The sequence below is a fragment of the Salmo trutta genome, chromosome 25, assembly GCF_901001165.1.
Source record: "Salmo trutta chromosome 25, fSalTru1.1, whole genome shotgun sequence".
Taxonomy (NCBI): Eukaryota; Metazoa; Chordata; class Actinopteri; order Salmoniformes; family Salmonidae; genus Salmo; species Salmo trutta.
This window is the reverse complement of record NC_042981.1, coordinates 40,088,844-40,103,554: the sequence shown is the minus strand read 5'-3', so window position 1 is coordinate 40,103,554 and position 14,711 is coordinate 40,088,844. Positions and strand designations below refer to the sequence as shown.

The 14,711-nt window shown below is 41.6% G+C and overlaps 1 protein-coding gene across 6 annotated transcripts in view; it reads left to right on the top strand.

The window, feature by feature from the left end:
* Window positions 1-365: 365 nt before the first annotated feature.
* LOC115162549 (sorting nexin-14) overlaps window positions 366-14,711 on the top strand; it is a 31,347-nt gene continuing 17,001 nt past the window's right edge. For 5 of the 6 annotated variants that reach the window (XM_029713973.1, XM_029713970.1, XM_029713971.1 and 2 more), the window contains exons 1-15: window positions 366-673; window positions 759-987; window positions 1,209-1,329; window positions 2,885-2,958; window positions 4,891-4,969; window positions 5,064-5,107; window positions 5,210-5,297; window positions 5,387-5,471; window positions 5,569-5,725; window positions 5,940-6,015; window positions 6,200-6,325; window positions 6,412-6,526; window positions 10,645-10,800; window positions 11,095-11,219; window positions 14,570-14,628. In XM_029713973.1, the coding sequence (XP_029569833.1) occupies window positions 851-987; window positions 1,209-1,329; window positions 2,885-2,958; window positions 4,891-4,969; window positions 5,064-5,107; window positions 5,210-5,297; window positions 5,387-5,471; window positions 5,569-5,725; window positions 5,940-6,015; window positions 6,200-6,325; window positions 6,412-6,526; window positions 10,645-10,800; window positions 11,095-11,219; window positions 14,570-14,628 (1,442 nt within the window). In that variant the 5' untranslated portion in view covers window positions 366-673; window positions 759-850. The remainder of the gene's footprint in view (window positions 674-758; window positions 988-1,208; window positions 1,330-2,884; window positions 2,959-4,890; window positions 4,970-5,063; window positions 5,108-5,209; window positions 5,298-5,386; window positions 5,472-5,568; window positions 5,726-5,939; window positions 6,016-6,199; window positions 6,326-6,411; window positions 6,527-10,644; window positions 10,801-11,094; window positions 11,220-14,569; window positions 14,629-14,711) is intronic. The other variant, XM_029713968.1, reaches the window with a different exon arrangement.

Here is a 14,711-nt window from a genome sequence, read left to right as displayed (position 1 = left end):
ACCATGTCACACATTGTATGCACTGATTATAGCTTTCTGATGCACACCACACGGTCACAGAGTGCACTTTCTCATTCCCAGGGAGCCTTCAACCAGAGGCGCATGTGTAACGTCACTGTCCTGTGATTTCAATTGAATCATTACATCCAGTTATAACAAGCACTTCGTTGACAATGAGTACTGCTGCCACGCATGTTCGCCGTTTGCCGCTAGCTTGCCACAACGAAATCAGTGTTGTTGCGATGCATTTGATGTGATTACATTTCAGAATACTGTATATTCACCGTTATGTTAGCAGGGGGCAGGGCAGGTGAAATAGGCTAGAACGTTGCATGATCCCATAATGAACCGGATGTGACATCAGCCTGACGACGACTGACCGTCCAGTTATTTTAACGACGAAAACACATGGTGAAGCTGGGTGGACATTGATAATACTGATATTCAGAAGTATATAGACGGTGAACGCATGTGAAGCCTTTATTGACTCGACTGGTAACACAGGTTTACAGCAGACTGGCGCGTGCCCTGCACACGTCAAAGATCGTGCGCATGTCAATGAGCGCGCTGCGTGCAGTATAGAGAGGGGATGTTGACGTTTGGCTAGCATGATGATAGATAGCGTTTCATACATCAACTAGCTAGCTTGACTAATCCTGCATATTTGATTGTGGTGAGTATAGACGACAAATTATCAGATTGCACCGTTATTCTGCATAGTCATATGACGTTTCTAACATCGCACTTATTTGTCGCAGTGTTCATCATGGAAGGTCCTCCATTGCTCCCCAGTGAAAGTGCAACATAACTACGTGATTATAATTACTTGTGTACGTTGTCCATCCTGACAATGGGATGCATCAGAGTCTACCTGCAGAAGATGAGGCACAGGATGAAGCTGGACCTATTGAGAGAACTGGGCCGCCAGTATCCAGTCTTCTGCTTCCTTCTACTTGTCTTGCTCTTATCCACTGTTTTGTTGAACAGGTGGGTACAAATAGGCCTACTGTATGCTTACAATGTTTCAGACGTTTACAAATTGGCCTGCCTACAATAAAACAGACTATTGCATGATGCTCAGAATCACGAATAGGCAGTATTTGCATCAGTTGAGTTAACATATCGATTTAGGAATGACTGAGGTAGACTAATGAGTCATAATACATTCCCAATGTAAGCGTATGTGTAAAATGTTATTGAATTCACAGGTATCTGCACATTATTATGGTTTTCTGGTCGTTCCTGGCTGGAGTTGTCACATTCTACTGCTCTCTTGGCCCAGAGACTCTGTTGCCTAATATCTTACTGTCTATAAAGCCAAAGACCAAGGTAGGTTTACCTTATGTACAGAAAATATACACCTGTAACTAGAGGTCGACCGATTTTATGATTTTTCTTATGATTTTTCAACGCCCGTACCGATTACCAAAAAAAGCCGATACCGATTAATCGAACAATTTTTGTATTTTTTATTTGCATGTATGTATATATGTGTAATATATATAATATGACATTTACAACAATACTCAATGAACACTTATTTTAACTTAATATAATACATAAAATCTATTTAGTCTCAAATAAATAATGAAACATGTTCAATTTGGTTTAAATAATGCAAAAACACAGTGTTGGAGAAGAAAGTAAAAGTACAATATGTGCCATGTAAAAAAGCCAACGTTTAAGTTTCTTGCTCAGAACATGAGAACATATGAAAGCTGGTGGTTCAATAATCACAGTTAAGACTATTTCTCTCTATACCATTTGTATTTCATATACCTTTGACTATTGGATGTTCTTATAGGCACTTTAGTATTGCCAGCCTAATCTCGGGAGTTGATAGGCTTCAAGTCATAAACAGCGCTGTGCTTCAAGCATTGCTAAGAGCTGCTCACAAACGCAGTAAAGTGCTGTTTGAATGAATGCTTACGAGCCTGCTGCTGCCTACCACGGCTCGGTCAGACTGCTCTATCAAATATCAAATCATAGACTTAATTATAATAAACACACAGAAGTCGAGCCTTTGGTCATTAATATGGTCAAATCCGGAAACTATAATTTCGAAAACAAAACGTTTAGTCTTTCAGTGAAATACGGAACCATTACGTATTTTATCTAACGGGTGGCAACCCTAAGTCTAAACATTTCTGTTACATTGCACAACCTTCAATGTTATGTCATAATTATGTAAAATTCTGGCAAATGAATTACGGTCTTTGTTAGGAAGAAACACTGTTCGCAACGAGCAGGCGGCCAAAACTGTTGCATATACCCTGACACTGCTTGCACTGAATGCAAGAGAAGTGACACAATTTCCCTAGTGACTATTGCCTGTTAACATGAATCTCTTAACTAAATATGCAGGTTTAAAAAAATATACTTCTGTGTATTGATTTTAAGAAAGGCATTGCTGTTTATGGCTAGGTACGTTTGTGCCATGATTGTGCTTTTTTCACAAATGCGCTTTTGTTAAATCATCACCCGTTTGGCGAATTTGAAGTAGGCTGTGATTCGATGATAAATTAACAGGCACTGCATTGATTAAATGCAACGCAGGACAAGCTAGTTAACCTAGTAATATCATCAACCATGTGTAGTTAACTAATGATTATGTGAAGATTGATTTAATGCTAGCTAGCAACTTACCTTGGCTCCTTGCAGCCACAAGGTCCTTTTGACGCTGCACTCGCGTAACAGATGGTCAGCCTGCCACACAGTTTCCTCATGGATCGCAATGTAATCGGCCATAATCGGCGTCCAAAAAGGCCAATTACCGATTGTTATGAAAACTTAATATCGGTCCTAATTAATCGGTCGACCTCTACCTGTAACTATATATTTACTTATAGTCCAGGTTGATAGAGGGTGGTATTGTATCTGTCAGCAGGACCAACAAGAGTTGTTTCCCTTGGGTCACAGCTGTGCAGTCTGCGGGAAAATAAAGTGTAAAAGGCACAGGTGAGATCACTGCTCCAAAAATACTGTATGTGAATGAATGTTTATTAGGACGTTGGCCTTATTGTATTTATGTGGGATTGAGAGTGAATAATACTGCTTGATGTTCCTACTGTTGGGTCTCTGTAAGTTTACTGTTCATCTCTCTCTATTAATTTGACAAAATAGCGCAGGAATTCCGTATACCTTACTATTTTGATGTTCACATTCATTGACGGGAGTTGTTGATTTTGTCTATCACCAGGCTGCTAAATGGCGTTTTACCGCACCCCCAGTGGTAAAATAGTATACTGGAGCACATAATGGAATTGAAAGTGTAGTTGGTAGTTTTAGTAATTTTGGCTAGATGAGACAACCGAGTGAACTAATGGTTTTATCAATATTTCACAGACTAATTGAAAACAAAAAGTAGATGAATTGCCATTATAGTAGGTGTGTCAAGTTTGGACACACCTACTCATTCCAGGGTTTTTCTTTATTTTTACTATTTCTACATTCTAGAATAATAGTGAAGACATCAACATTATGAAATAACACATATGGAATCATGTAGAAACCAAAAAGTGTTAAACAAATCAAAATATATTTTATATTTGAGATTCTTTGAAGGAGCCCCCTTTGCCTTGATGACAGCTTTGCACACTCTTGGCATTCCTTCAAACAGCTTCATGAGGTAGTCACCTGGAATGCATTTCAATTAACAGGTGTGCCTTGTTAAAAATTAATTTGTGGAATTTCTTTCCTTCTTCCTGCATTTGAGCCAATAAGTTGTGTTGTGACAAGTTATGGGTGGTATATATAATATATCCCTATTTGGTAAAAGACCAAGTCCATATTATTGCAAAAACAGCTCAAATAATCAAAGAGAAACGACAGTCCATGATTACTCTCATGACGACTGCCACAGGAAAGGAAGACCCAGCGTTACCTCTGCTGCAGAGTATAAGTTTGTTAGAGTTAACTGCACCTCAGATTGCAGCCCAAATAAATGCTTCATGGAGTTCAAGTAACAGACACATCTCAACATCAACTGTTCAGAGGAGACTGTGTGAATCAGGCCTTCATGGTCGAATTTCTGCAAAGAAACCACTACTAAAAGACACCAATAAGAAGAGACTTGCTTGGGCCAAGAAACACGAGCAATGGACATTAGACCAAAGGACAGATTTCCACCGGTCTGAGTCCAAATTTGCAAATGTTAAATTTTTTTTATTTTTTTTTATTGTTTTAATTTTTATTCCAACCGCCGTGTCTTTGTGAGACGCAGAGTAGGTGAACGGAGGATCTCCGCATGTATATTTCCCACCGTGAAGCATGGAGGAAGTGTGGGGGTGCTTTGCTGTTGACACTGTCTGTGATTTATTTAGAATTCAAGGCACACTTATCCAGCATGTCTACCACAGCATTCTGCAGCGATACTCCATCCCATCTGGTTTGGGCTTAGTGGGACTATCATTTGTTTTTCAACAGGACAATGACCTCCAGTCTGTGTAAGGACTATTTGACCAAGAAGGAGAGTGTTGGAGTGCTGCATCAGATGACCTGGCCTCAACAATCACCTGACTTCAACCCAATTGAGATGGTTTGGGATGAGTCAGACCGCAGAGTGAAGGAAATGCAGCCAACAAGTGCTCAGCATATGGGGGAACTCCTTCAAGTCTGTTGGAAAAGCATTCATCATGAAGCTGGTTGAGAGAATGCCAAGAGTGTGCAAAGCTGCCATCAAGGCAAAGGGTGGCTACTTTGAAGAATCTCTTTTCTTAACTCTTTTTTTGGTTACTGCATGATTCCATATGTTATTTCATAGTTTTGATTTCTTCACTATTATTCTACAATGTAGAAAATAGTAAAAATAAATAAAGAGAAACCCTTGAATGAGTAGCTGTGTCCAAAACCTTTGACTGGTGGTCTATGTAAATAATGTTCTATTGACAGACCAACATTACTATTGGAGAACTATCAACCATGGCTGGACTTGAAAGTTCCCTCCAAAGTGGATGCCTCTCTATCAGAGGTATGGGAACCTGGGAAAAAATCATTTTATTTTGTGCCTTCTGGAAAGTGCTTCTGTCATTCTAAGATGTGATATGTTTTTGCTCTGTTTCAAGGTTCTGGAACTGGTTCTTGAAAACTTTGTGTATCCCTGGTATAGGTTTGTTACTGTATATTACTCACAAGTGCTCCGTGTTGCATTAAATACATCCTCTGGCATGGTATATGTAGACATATGACCTGTTTTTTTTCTCCTGTGAAGGGATATCACAGATGATGAGGCGTTTGTGGATGAGCTGAGAGTGACTCTGCGTTTCTTTGCCGCTGTGCTCGTACGTCGAACTCAAAAGGTGAAACAAACAGGATTTAGACTATTCTAGATATCAGATGATTATTCATTTTTTTTAACCTTTTTTATAATATTTATGTCCTTTCTCAGGTTGATATCCCAGGTCTTATCACGGCCAAACTGCTTAAAGTTTCCATGAAGCACATTGAAATAATAACCAAAGCAAGGCAAAAAGGTAATCATCTTCATTTTTAAATATCTTTTACTGCCAGAGTTCTTTCCAAAGAGTGGAACTTTGACCAGTGGACCCTTGATTTGTTTCTACCCCCTAGTGAAGAACGCTGAGTATCTGCAGCAAGCAGCACTGGAGGAGTACGGCCCTGACCTGCACGTGGCACTACGCAGTCGCAGAGATGAGCTCCTCTACCTCAGGAAGTTGACTGAGATGCTCTTCCCCTACATTTTGCCCCCCAAAGCCTCTGACTGCAGGTAACATGGCACCATATTTCTTGAGGCAATATAGGTCATTGTCTCCTGGGTTGTGTTCATTAGGGCACACTGTTATGACAGAAAACAAAATGTAGCATTTCTTATTAATTGTTCAGATAGTGCCTTCTTGTTTCGGGGAGTTTCTGTTTCATGATAACTGTATTCGAACCTGGTCTCTATTTTCCAATTTCTCTCGTCTCTCCACTATCCTCAGATCGCTTACTCTTCTGATAAGAGAGGTGTTGGCTGGCTCTGTTTTCCTCCCCGCCTTGGACTACCTGGCTGATCCTGTAAGTGCTTTGTAGCCATGAAACATGTTTCATTTAGAAAACATGTAGCATGTTTCTATTCTGATTCATATAGGATTGTTGTTTTCAGACTTGATGTGATTTGCAAGTCTCTTTCCCAGGACATAAACAAATCCAGAATGGGCATAGATTGTCTGTTGTAAATCAATGCTCATTCCCATTTTAGGACACAGTGAACCATTTGCTTCTCATATTCATTGACAACTCTCCACCCGAGGCCGCCATGGAGCCCAGCTCAACCTTGGTTCCCTTCCTGCATAAGTACTCTGATGTTCGCAACAAAAAGCCCTCTGTAAGTAGCCAAGTAACCCTTCCTTTCCCCCTCTTCTCCCCATATACTGCCCTTTCAAACCACTCATCTTCTCCCCTCTTTCTCAGGTGCTGAAGCTGGAGCTGAAGGAGATCAGGGAGCAGCAGGATCTGCTCTTCCGCTTCATGAACTTCCTCAAGCAGGAGGGGGCCGTGCACGTTCTCCAGTTCTGCCTCACTGTGGGTAAGTAGGCTTTGGCCATTCGCCATTATCCCAGATATAGATCAATACAGACTGACAACTATGTCCTGGCCCAGAAACTCCCCCCTTCCCATTGTTTGGCCAATCTGAGGAAAAATGGATAAGTGTAGGGTGTCCAATCAAAAAGGCATCTTTTGATCAATGGTTAAAATATGTTAATTGCGTAGATACTTCTCTAAGAAAACAAATGGTCCAAACCTCATGTCTGTATCATGATTCATTCAAAGTTATAGAAGTACCCTTGTAGGATGGCCAGAATTAGGGTTAATAAATCAATGGAGGCCAGAGGTAAAACATTTTGTCAAAAATCTGGAAAATTAAATTACTGGCTATCTGACAGGCTCACTTTCCTGTTGATCGTTCTTCTCGAATCCGCAGGACATAAAACAATATCGAGGTAAGATGGATATCGATTTTGAGACATGGCAATTGGTACACCCTGATAATTAAAAGTAATACGCTATGAAAGTGACGTGTTGTTTACGAGCAAGATGGCGGCGTAGGAGTTTTGCTCACTGTTGTGCAACGTTTTTAAACGCTAATTCTAGCGTTCTTTTGACCATCTGAACTAATCACGTACAAGAATGAGCGCCGAAATGCCTGCCAAGAGAAATATCAACATGTTAGAGCCGGCTACTCCGTCTCCAAATCAAGAAGATAAGAAATAGAAGCTGTTAGCATCCCTCTGTACATGGGTCTACAGGGACGCAGCTCCCCGTCAAAGAGGAGTTGGTTCTATCTCACTTGCTCCTTATGTCATGGAAGGCTTGCTGAGCTAAAAGAGTCTCCGAAATGTGCACCGATGTAAAAACTACTAAAGTCATAGTGATCGCCATCCTTTCAGACATTGAATCATTCGAGATGAAATCCACTCAATTTGAGATTGTAATTGCGAAGGTAAATCAGTCCTGCACATCACAATCAATCCGCACAGACACAATACAAGCGGAACAGCGTGAACACCATGATATCAACATCGATGCGGAGAACATCCAGGGCATGACGGATCGTTTAGCTGAGATGGAGGATTATTCATGCCGCTCATCCCTACGCCTGGTCTCGCTTTCTGAGACCCAGGAGGGTAGCGACGCTGTATCATTCCTGCAGAAGCAGCTACCTGTGTGGCTCTTCAGCCTATTATCCTGCGGGGTGATTGAGATGGAACGCAAACACCGCATCTACACTAGACCGCGTCTATACTGCATTGTGGTCATATTATTTTCCCTAAAACATGCCATTTCATCTGTATGGGTCGTTTTTTTTTCTTTTTCTTTTGCTCATAGTCTTTCATTTTGAGGCCTGGGCATGAGAGAAAGTATCATAGAGTATTCTAAAGTCTTCTATTTATTATAATAAAATTGCATACCCTTATGTGAACTTCTTTTTTTGCTGCTTCACTGCGTCTTTTCCTTGGAGTCTTGAGGCTGGTTTATATTATGAGTGTAGCGGTTTCACTCTGCAGTGGATTTAGTTTATATCTAATATAGAGAACATTATACCTTTTTTGTTGTTGTTTATGGTTTGCACGGTGTTCCCATATTGTCATCATATGGTGGTATCTGGTGCCCACGGGGGTATGACTCGGCATCTGCATATCACCAATGCATGAGAGAAAGGGAAAGAGCAGGTAGCATTAATGGATTGTTGTGTGACCTACACTGAGTGTACAAAACATTAAGAACACCTTCCTAAGGCCTCCTGGGTGGCGCAGTGGTCTGAGGCACTGCATCGCAGTGCTAGCTGTGCCACCAGAGATTCTGGGTTCGAGCCCAGGCTCTGCCGCAGCCGACCGGGAGGCCCATGGGGCGACGCACAATTGGCCCAGCGTCGTCCAGGTTAGGGAGGGTTTGGCCGGCAGGGATATCCTTGTCTCATCGCTCACTCGCGACTCCTGTGGCGGGCCGGGCGCAGTGCACGCTGACCAGGTCGCCCGGTGTACGGTGTTTCCTCCGACGCATTGGATGCGGCTGGCTTCCGGGTTGGATGTGCATTGTCAAGAAGCAGTGAGGTTGGGTTGTGTTTCGGAGGATGCATGGCTCTTGACCTTCGCCTCTCCCGAATCCGTACGGGAGTTGCAGCGATGAGACAAGACTGTAACTACTACCAATTGGATACCACGAAATTAGGGAGAAAAAAGGGGGTAAAAAAAAGAAAAAAAACCACCTTCCTAATATTGAGTTGCACCTTTTGCCGACAGTTTACCTTTTGCCGTCAGAACAACCCCAATTCATCGGGGCATGGACTTTACAAGGTGTCAAGTGTTCCACAGGGATGCTGGCCCATGTTGTCTCCAATGCTTCCCACAGTTGTGTCAAGTTGGCTGGATGTCCTTTGGGTGGTGGATCATTGTTGATACACACGGGAAACAGTTGAGTGTGAAAAACCCAGCATCTTTGCAGTTCATGACACAAACCGGTGCACCTGGCACCTACTACCATACCCCGTTCAAAGGCACTTAAATATTTTGTCTTGCCCATTCACCCTCTGAATGGCACACATACACAATCCATGTCTCAATTGTGTCAAGGCTTAAATTCTTCTTTAACCTGTCTCCTCTCCTTCATCTACACTGATTTGAAGTGGATTTTACAGGTGACCTCCATAAGGGATCATAGCTTTCACCTGGTCAGTCTATGCCATTGAAAGAGCTCTTATTGTTAATGTTTTTGTACACTCTGTATAAACATACGTATGTACTTGAAATACAGGACAATCAGATCTACTGTGTTTTTCTCTTGCGATACTTATGACTTGTCTTTTTTTTTTCCCCCCTTTGGGATTCCAAGAAATCAAACACTGGAACTAAGCGAGCACTATGTCCTGATTTTTATTCAGAGGAAAAATATTGATATTACTTTAATACAATAATGTGGTAGTTTGTAGAACTCTAGAAGGCAGCATTATAGACTCCTGGAATGACAGTGAAGGCAGGATCCTTTATCTCTGTATATGCTCCAGCCATATTTGATAAAACCTTAGTGAAATGATCTAATATATTGATTCAATTGTCCTTTTATTATATATATTAATAATATATATTTCTTATTCTTTAAATTTGGTCGAAGAAGCACACACGACTGCAGTTATTAACCCATGTTTAGATAGATCCAATCCAACTATGAGCAGCTCACGAACGTCTACTTCCAAGGACCTCCTTGATCTTTGGAGACCTAAAAATCCATCTTCTAAAGAGTTTACTTTCTTTTCTCATAGACATCAGTATTACTCGAGGATTGATTACGTTTTGTCCTCTGTCACTATGTCCATTATTACAGAGCACTTAGGTCCTCCATTCTACCTTATCAGATCACCATGCAAACTGTTGTGTTTTTGACTTCAACTCCCAGAGCACCTTGTTGGAAATTGAACATATCTTTACTCCAGACTTCATTTCTTTTAATATTAATTCAGTAGTTGATTGTCTGGGAGGCGATTAAAAATAAAAAATAAAAAAAAAGATTTGTAAAGGACAATACAACATTGTTTGCATCCCATCTGAATAAATCTAGAACGACGAGAATATCTGGTTTAGAAAATAAATACGAATCTCTGATTTAACCCAGCAATCCTCCTTTTGTGATTCAAAGGCTCTTCAGCTCCGTCTTTAAGAAGCGAGCTGAATTCCTTACTCAGGAGTCAAGTCAATCATTTTTTTTTTTTTATCCAGAGGTCATTGCAAAACCATTAAAGTAATGATAGCCATCCATCGCATCTTCTAACCATTAAACTCTGTTTTTAATGAACGGCTGCCCTCTCTTCAATTAATTCTCACGGAGACTGTCACTGTTTACGTTCACAATTAACTAAATATTGTCTGATTTTACTTTGATCAACTTCTTAAATCTGAGTTCTAGCTTGATACAGAGAATTGTCAGGCCTTTTTTGACAATCTTGATCTTCAGAAGCAGTCAGGCTGATGATCTGGGGGGGGAAAAAATGAATTTAATAAAATAACCTGGGCCAGATGGAATCCCTGTGGATATGTGTATATATATATTTTTGCTTGGTAGGGTGTGCGTGTACTATTAGTTTGCTTCCGATTTGTTGCCTAATCAACCCTGGGTTAACTCTAGTTGGACCTTTCCCTTCATCCCCACCAGAGGAATTCAACGACAAGATCCTATGTCCGGAGCTGTCGGACTCTGAGATGCTGATGCTCCACGAGGAGGTGAAGAAGGTCTACGAGACCTACTGCCTGGATGAGAGCATCGACAAGATCCGCTTTGACCCCTTCATTGTAGAGGAGATAAAAAATAGTGAGTCATAGGGATTTGTTTGACATTTCCCGTTTAAGGCACGGTCGTTGTATTCATCATAGCTTTTGTCATAGCTCAGTCATAGCTTTTTGTTGTTTTCTCTTTGAGAACTTATAATAACGTATCCTCTCCTTCAGATATGCATTTTAATATTGTATCTTCAGCCTTATCAACAGAATGTCTTTAAATACTGTTTATAAATAGCCATATGAACAGTTTTTATTAACAGAATGTTCATTATTACAAATGGCAGCTTGGTTAGGTTATGCTCATGTGATAGGTTTCCGTCCCCAGTTGCTGAGGGCCCTTATGCCGGGGTGGTGAAGCTGCAGACCATGCGCTGCCTGTTCGAGGCCTACGAGCATGTCCTGTCCCTGCTGGAGAACGTCTTCACTCCCATGTTCTGCCACAGCGACGAGGTCAGGACTCGGGTTGCAAAGGGAGGGTATATTACTGGAAACTTTCAAAGTCTACCCGAATTTGTGTCTTTCAAGGATTTTATGTAATCTGTCACAAGACATCTAGTGGCCCTTTTGGGTACTTCAGATTACCACAGGTGTCTGTCATGTCTCTGGCCCTCTTGTGTGGCCTTATCACATGTACTCTGAACAAAAATATAAACGCAACATGTAAAGTGTTGGTCCCATGTTTCATGAGTTGAAGTAAAAGATCCCAGAAATGTTCCATATACACAAAGCTTATTTCTCTCAAATTTAGTGCACAAATTTGTCTACATCCCTGTTAGTGAGCAGCTGTCCTTTGTGACGATAATCCATCCACCTGACAGGTGTTTCTTATCAAGAAGCTGATTAAACATCATGATCATTACACAGGTGCACTTTGTGCTGGGGAAAATAAAAGGCCACTCTAAACACAATGCCACAGATGTTTTGAGGGAGCGTGCAATTGGCATTCTGACTGCAGGAATGTCCATCATACCTGTTGCCAGAGAATTAATTTAATGTTAATTTCTCCTACCATAAGTCGCCTCCAATGCCGTTTTAGAGAATTTGGTATTACATCCAACCGGCCTCACAACCGCAGACCACGTGTATGGCTTCATGTGGGCAAGTGGTTTGCTTATGTCAACGTTGTGAACAGAGTGCCACATGATGACGGTGGGGTTATGGTATGGGCAGACATAAGCTACAGACAACGAACACAATTTCAATTTATTGATGGCAATTTGAATGCACAGAGATACTGTTACACTGCATGAAGCAAATTAGGCACTACATACTGACTGCTTTTCTGATCCACAACCCTTTTTCGATTAAGGTCTCTGTGACCAACAGATGCGTATCTTTATACGCTGTCATGTGAAATCGATAGATTAGGGCCTAATGAATTTATTTTAATTGACTGATTTCCTTATATGAACTGTAACTCAGTAAAATCTTTGAAATTGTTGCGTTTTATATTTTTGTTTTGTTAAATATTTACAAATAATGAAATATGATGATAAAATATATATACACTGCTCAAAAAAATAAAGGGAACACTTAAACAACACATCCTAGATCTGAATGAAAGAAATAATCTTATTAAATACTTTTTTCTTTACATAGTTGAATGTGCTGACAACAAAATCACACAAAAATAATCAATGGAAATCCAATTTATCAACCCATGGAGGTCTGGATTTGGAGTCACACTCAAATTAAAGTGGAAAACCACACTACAGGCTGATCCAACTTTGATGTAATGTCCTTAAAACAAGTCAAAATGAGGCTCAGTAGTGTGTGTGGCCTCCACGTGCCTGTATGACCTCCCTACAACGCCTGGGCATGCTCCTGATGAGGTGACGGATGGTCTCCTGAGGGATCTCCTCCCAGACCTGGACTAAAGCATCCACCAACTCCTGGACAGTCTGTGGTGCAACGTGGCGTTGGTGGATGGAGCGAGACATGATGTCCCAGATGTGCTCAATTGGATTCAGGTCTGGGGAACGGGCGGGCCAGTCCATTGCATCAATGCCTTCCTCTTGCAGGAACTGCTGACACACTCCAGCCACATGAGGTCTAGCATTGTCTTGCATTAGGAGGAACCCAGGGCCAACCGCACCAGCATATGGTCTCACAAGGGGTCTGAGGATCTCATCTCGGTACCTAATGGCAGTCAGGCTACCTCTGGCGAGCACATGGAGGGCTGTGCGGCCCTCCAAAGAAATGCCACCCCACACCATGACTGACCCACCGCCAAACCGGTCATGCTGGAGGATGTTGCAGGCAGCAGAACGTTCTCCACAGCGTCTCCAGACTCTGTCACGTCTGTCACATGTGCTCAGTGTGAACTTGCTTTCATCTGTGAAGAGCATAGGGCGCCAGTGGCGAATTTGCCAATCTTGGTGTTCTCTGGTAAATGCCAAACGTCCTGCACGGTGTTGGGCTGTAAGCACAACCCCCACATGTGGACGTCGGGCCCTCATACCACCCTTATGGAGTCGGTTTCTGACCGTTTGAGCAGACACATGCACATTTGTGGCCTTCTGGAGGTCATTTTTGCAGGGCTCTGGCAGTGCTCCTCCTTGCACAAAGGCGGAGGTAGCGGTCCTGCTGCTGGGTTGTTGCCCTCCTACGGCCTCCTCCACGTCTCCTGATGTACTGGCCTGTCTCCTGGTAGCGCCTCCATGCTCTGGACACTACGCTGACAGACACAGCAAACCTTCTTGCCACAGCTCGCATTGATGTGCGATCCTGGATAAGCTGCACTACCTGAGCCACTTGTGTGGGTTGTAGACTCCGTCTCATGCTACCACTAGAGTGAAAGCACCGCCAGCATTCAAAAGTGACCAAAACATCAGCCAGGAAGCATAGGAACTGAGAAATGGTCTGTGGTCACCACCTGCAGAACCACTCCTTTATTGGGGGTGTCTTGCTAATTGCCTATAATTTCCACCTGTTGTCTATTCCATTTGCACAACAGCATGTGAAATTTATTGTCAATCAGTGTTGCTTCCTAAGTGGACAGTTTGATTTCACAGAAGTGTGATTGACTTGGAGTTACATTGTATTGTTTAATTGTTCCCTTTATTTTTTTGAGCAGTGTGTGTGTGTGTATGTACGTGTGTGTGTGTGTGTGTGTATGTAATGTGTGTGTGTGTGTGTGTATATGTGTGTGTATATGTGTGTATATATATATATATATATATATATATATATATATATATATATATATATATATATATATATATATATATATATATATATATATATATATATATATATAAATAAATACGATTGGTGTTTTAATATGAGGGTCTCACCATAAAATATACTTTTATATTTGTTTTACACACCTGGGGATTTTTTTTTTTATATACAAGTCTATGTATTTGTTGTCAATGTTTTGCCGTCAAACTGGTGGCAGTTGGTAAATTACAGGTAGCTTTGCAACCCTAGTCACACACACACACACACAAACACACGTGAGATCATGTCATCAATACTGGACACACGACTGACCAATGAGCTTGTGCATACATTACACTACACAGATTCTCTCATTTTATTATCATACTGAAACATGAGGTGAAATAGTGTTGTCTTCCACCGATCCCTGAATACATAGAGTATCTGGAAAGTAGTTATTCGTAAGAGTCGTTAGATATCATGGTTATGGCCTGGTGTTTTTCCTGTTCATGTCAAATGATCAGGAAAAACGCTGGGACCCGATCACAGTACTTTGTTCAGTGTTAAATAGATAGTCAGGGAGGGGAGGAGGTCCTAATATGTGTGACTGGTTTCCTCCCTGCCCCTTTTTTCCCCAGTATTTCAGGCAACTGTTGAGGGGGGCCGAATCCCCCGCCAGGAACTCTAAATTGAGCAGGTGGGTGCTGTTTTTCCATGGCCATAGAACGATGGTTGTATCTATTTTGTGTCTTATGTTCTGTGTCTTTTTTTAACGTAGGC